Source organism: Rhinopithecus bieti, unplaced genomic scaffold (assembly GCF_001698545.2).
Source record: "Rhinopithecus bieti isolate Rb0 unplaced genomic scaffold, ASM169854v2 scaffold_39143, whole genome shotgun sequence".
NCBI lineage: Eukaryota > Metazoa > Chordata > Mammalia > Primates > Cercopithecidae > Rhinopithecus > Rhinopithecus bieti.
The window spans coordinates 49,332-55,079 of NW_016816026.1; the positions used below are offsets into that span (position 1 = coordinate 49,332).

Below are 5,748 nucleotides of genomic sequence, written 5' to 3' on the forward strand. Positions count from 1 at the left end.
TTTCTTTTTTAAAAAAGCAGCAAAGATGTCATAATCAGCAGCTCTGATGGAGTCCCACAGACCCCCACAGGAACCTGGCATCACCAAGGAGTCATTTTTCTTTTGTTTATAAGTCATTATGCTCAGGCTCACACACCTTTTTTTCTGCATAGCGCTCATTGACATTTGTGGTGAGGTTCATGGGGTTAAGAGAATTAAGGCTCAAAGTTCAACATAAAGGAAGACATGAGAAAAGTCTCAGATCTGTTGGTGGCTTTGGTATAAATGGGCACCTGTTCAAAATCAGACCCTCATACCAGAAAAAGGAGCCATTTATGTAATTTCATGTACCATTATCTCCCAATCTTCCAACTGATAGGCAAGTAGCAGTTATTTTTAAAAAGAAGTACAAAATTATCTTACATTAATAATAATGTTGAAACACCTAACGTTCATTTAGACACTGTGCACACTCGGCATTATCTCATCCCCATTTTACAAGATAAGAAAAATTAACACTTAGAGAGGTGAAGTTACTTGCCAAGGTTACAGAGCTATTAAGAATGTAGAGGTAGAGTTCAAACTTGGGTTACTTGATTCCAGAGCCCATAATGTTAACTTTTAAATAAGTCATGCACTTGGACCTGGATAGACTTACTGAAGTAAAATAAAATGGAGTGAATAAGAAAATAATACAAATACAAATATCTGACTCACTGGTTACACAGTCACATTTAACCAGAACGGTCACCAATCTAAATCTAAAAAATGTTCACTGAAATATTACTTATAATAGTAAAAAATTGAAATAAGCTATATTTCCAAGAATAGCTAAATATTAAATGAAGTATAGCTCTCATAATAATGAAATTTGAATGTATCCATTATTCATTTACCAGCATTTCATTGAACATCTACTATATGTCAGGCACTCCTTTATGTGCTGGGAAAACAGCAGTGAACAAACAAGGCCATACAAACCACCCATAAAACTTGCGAAAAATTTTAAATTACATAGGAAAATGCTTATAATAAAATACCCAGTTAGAAAGATAATATTATATATTTAATATGAACTATACTGCATACAAAGAAAACAGATATATGTAGAGAAAAAGAATTAAAGGATAATACAAAAGTATGTCTAATATGCTATTTCTGTGCAGGAATATCTTCCTAAGTAACTTATACTTTTATGTATTATTAAAACTGACTACAATAGGCATTTATTAATAATAATACATTTTCACATTTTAGTTCCAGGGCTAATAAATATAACTGTGTTACTAATTTGTTCCAGTAACAATAGATCATTCATAATAGCTCTTTGGTTCAGTGTTCTCATCTAGCAAATGCTCTACACTAACCCTTTAACTCAGGAATCAGCAAACTTTTTCTTAAACGGCCAGAAGATAACTATTTTAGGCTTTGAGGACCATCCAGTGGTTGTCACTAACTACTCAGTGCTACTCTTGTGCCACAAAAATACCCATAGAAAATGCTTAAATAAATGAATATGGGTATATTCCAATAAAACTTTATTTAGAAAAGCAGGTGGTGAGCTGGAATGGGCCCAGGGGTTTGTTAACCGCTCCTCTTTACCTTCATAACAAATAATACAAACACAAACTTCTTTTGACTTCTACTATATAACCTCCTCTTTTTAATATCTTTGATAGATATTAACCCCATTTTATGGAGGATAAAGACAGAAATATCTTGCCCAAGATTATACAACTAAAAGAGTGAGTTTTTAAATCCAATTCCCAAGAGAGATGCCAAGCAACCTGTTCCTGATAAGTTGTAGACATACAAATGCTAATTTAACACTTTCTAGGGAAATTTGTTCCTTAGAAGAATCTAACTCTGACCATTTTGGGAAATAAACCAAAAAAAAATCCCCTTTTAATATATTCTTTAGGAAAATATGCTTTAAAGAAAAGGTCGCTTACAGACGGTCTGAGTCAAAAACCTCAGTAGAAGTTTAAGCGTATCTTTTGATTGCTGTCGTGTGAAGGGGAAATGGGACTGGCAGGGAAAGTTTCTTTATCCTTCCTAATCAACCTCCCAGGGCCTTGGCATTGGACCACAGTGGATGAAGATGTCCAAGTGCTCTGTATCCACAAATCAAAAAGACTACATGGTCTCAGGGTTGCCTCAACAGGTATATGACCATATGTAGCTGAAGACTTACCGATATTAATTTCATCATCAGTCAGAGTGTCTCCAATGAAATCAAATTGAAATGACTGCAGCGTCTGGGAAAATTTCTGAACAGCAGAGGAATAATCTGCAAAGGAAGGGTAACAAGAAAAATGGTCAATAATGCTATGCTTTGATCTATTTCCTCATCTCTGTAAGAGCAGATAAAAGAAAACCAAAGGTAAGTGCTCTGAGCAGGTTGCAACTAGCATTTAATGAAATAAAACAAAAGATTAGATATGCAGTAGAAGAAAGTTTGAACAACTAGAATCACAAGAAGAAAGGATGGGGCATCTCAGTAAAGTCCTTAAAAGTTATAGGACATGTTTTTTATCCTCAACACCTCTCCTCTTTGACCTGCTGTACTCAAAGCATGGAAGACATGAAACTACTTAGTTATACTCTTAGGAGGGTCTCCTTACACATTTTCTAAACCCCTATTATGGGCAATACACTAGAAGCTTTCCATTTTATACATGTGGAGTTCAAAGTCCCAGACCCGGGTGGCAAAGCTGGAAAGAGAAGCCAGGTGGTCTGTCTACTTCTTCGGAGCCCTATCCATGATGATACAGATACCACCTGGACATTTTATATGTTAACTAGATGACAGCCTGGGTTAGGATGCTATCTGGAAGATGAAGAGACTTAACTTATTCACAGAGTATTTATCAAGAGACCTAACCTAAGAAAGCAATGAATGAAAACAATCAGGGTGACACGGCCAAACAAATGCTTTTATTTTGGTCAATGATTTTGAATTTTAGAATATATTTTAGTGTATAAGTTGATATAAAATTAAATCATGTTTAGCTATACTTTTGAGAAGTTATCTTTATTGAGACGTTTTAAATATGTCCCCACCAAAGGGTCCAACCCAAATTTTGACCCTTGTTGCACTCCAAGAGTGTTTCTAAGGCCAGCAGCATCATTACCTGGGAGGTGGAAGGAAATGCATATTGCCAAGCCCTACTCTAGACTTAATAATTTAGAAATTACACTTTTATACAATCCACAGGGCATTCATATACTCTTTAACTTTGAGGCGCACTGATCTTACCAACTAAGCCAACCTGTTAGACCATATTCTAGGAAAGCTTAAGCTTGTTGCTGATTTTGGCTCCCTTTTCCAATTTCTTCTTTCTCTCCCTAGTTTAATCACCCTTCTCATCCTGAATTTTCAAACCTATCATATGCATGGACTTACTGAGCCTGAGTATTTGCTCTCAGATCAAGGAAAATGGAGACAAAGCAAGCAATCGCGCTGAGTCCTTCTAATGAAAAGCTGTCATAGTTAAGCAAAAATACAATACAACAAGTTCAAGCATTTGGCTAAAACAAATTATATGCCAAAAATTTTATTAGCATTTTATCTTTGTCTTATTTTCAGAAATACTTATTTTCAGAATTTTAAGTCTTAATTCTTTTAACAAATCACTGAAAATAGTAATAATAACAATATTGACATCTTTACACAGACCAGGTTACCATGGCTTCTCACAATTTTGACAACCTAGAATCACATTTTCCACTACAAATCTAAGCCACATGAATGTGACAAGTGCATGCACACCCTTCAAATCCTTTCACAGTACGTCAGCAACGAGAACACAAAACTGGCTCCATGTCTGGAAAACAATTGATTTTCTTCTGCTTTCCTTGGCTAGTAGTAAAAAAGGGCAAGGCCAGAATTCCCCATCTGCTCTCTGTTATGCTCAGGGAAATTAAATAAAACATTTATTGTGTTGCTCTTCCACACCTACTAGTATTTCCTAAATATTATTTGAGCCAAGGAAGGAACAGTTATTAATTATTCCTCTTCTTAAAATTATCTCAAAATTTCAGAAACCACAAATACTACAATGTTCAACATTTATAGTATTTTGAAAATAGAGGNCAAATTCTCTTAAGCCTATGTGGAAAACGAGCCTCTTTCTAGCTCATGGTGCTATGGTGACATTGCAAGCCATTTGCCTATGCTAAAACCTGTATGATTGGGAAGTCCATGAGGATAAGCTTTATAGCAGATGCTCAATAAAATGTTATTGAATGAATCAATTGGGCCTTAGGAGATTCAGGTTCTAGTGGCAAATCTGGTACTATGTAGCTGTGTGGGAACTTCAACAATCACGTCCCTACCTCTGGATCTCGGTTTCCCCATCTGTTGAATTGAGGGATAAATTTGCTACTATTCTGTCTCTCTTTATCTCATTAGTTTATATAAAGTGCTTACAATGACACCTGCTATTTGGGAGCACTCTAAAAGTGTCGGCTTCTCTCGTTTAATCTACAAATCCCATTTTTCAAGCAAATTCTTACATGAAAGCCCAATATAAACCACTGTTTCATTTGATCATGAAAGGTGGGAGACACTGAAGATCCAAGGAGGACAGTTTGGAAAAGCTTGAGATCTGTCCTGGGGTTACAAAATGCTCACTGATGTTATAAAGACTATGTAAAAATCAAGGCCCTGGACTCTGCTATAGAGATTCTGATTCTTTAGGTATAAGGTAGGTCAGATCAATGACACATGGCCTCCCACTTGTCCCCGTTAGACACAAACTATTCACGGTAAGTCCTAGAGCAGATCATCAGGGGCAGGAACTCTTCAGAATCCTCAGGCTTTCTCCATGAGCTCTAGGAAGCACTGTCACTTCTGCTAAATAACAAGTACCTACAATGAGGTCAATGCTACTGAGTGACCTTTTGGAGCCAATAATGAAAAATTTTTTAATGAGAAGGCCCTCTGCACATATAATGTGAAATCCAAAAGGGTATCACAATTCCATCCAAAGTGGCTTTAAGCATTTTTTTTTTTCCAGTGAAACAAGATGTGTTGACTCAGGGCCAGCAGTATTGGCAACAGGAGGGCATGGCACATTCTGCGTTCTCAGCTTCCAAAGCAACTGCTCTTTCCCAACAATGACCTCCCAGTATGGTACCCAAGACTTTTTCTCAAAGCCTCCAGAGAGCCTCAGCCTCAGCTGTTTGAGTACTGGCTCTTCCTCTCACTACCACCACAATTCCCAGCTTTCGAAATGAGATTCAACAAGGACAATGACCATGACAGGCCAATGAATTTTCAAAACCTCTCTTAAGTCCTCAATAACGAAAGTCAGTTCATTAAGTCAGCATCCCTAAAAGCAGTGGTCAAATGATAAGTAGGAGCTTCTGAAATTGGCAGGCAAACTATCACTGAGTTAAAGAGTTATTATAAATCATACATTAAGAAGCAAAAAGGTCAGGCACTGTGGCTCATGCCTGTAATCTCAACACTTTGGAGGCCAAGGTGGGTTGGATCACTTGAGGTCAGGTGTTTGAGACCAGCCTGGCCAACATGATGAAACCATGTCTCTATTAAAAATACAAGAGTTAGCCAGGCATGGTGGTGGGTGCTTGTAATCCCAGCTACTCGGGAGGCTCAGGCAGGAAAATCAGTTGAACCCAGGAGGCAGAGGCTGCAGTGAGCCCACTGATCTCCAGCCTGGGGAACAGAGCAAGACTCCATCTAAAAAAAAAAAAAAAAAAAAAAAAAAAAAAAAAAAAAAAAAAAAAAACCAGGGGGGGGGG

At 37.1% G+C, this 5,748-nt stretch overlaps 1 protein-coding gene across 1 annotated transcript in view; it reads right to left on the reverse strand.

The window, feature by feature from the left end:
- Window positions 1-2,269, reverse strand: part of LOC108516688 (oligophrenin-1-like) — a gene marked incomplete at its 5' end in the record, with an annotated part of 27,739 nt that extends 25,470 nt beyond the window's left edge. The window contains one exon of the mRNA XM_017854297.1: window positions 2,174-2,269. Within this exon, the coding sequence (XP_017709786.1) occupies window positions 2,174-2,269 (96 nt within the window). The remainder of the gene's footprint in view (window positions 1-2,173) is intronic.
- Between the last annotated feature and the right edge of the window lie 3,479 nt (window positions 2,270-5,748).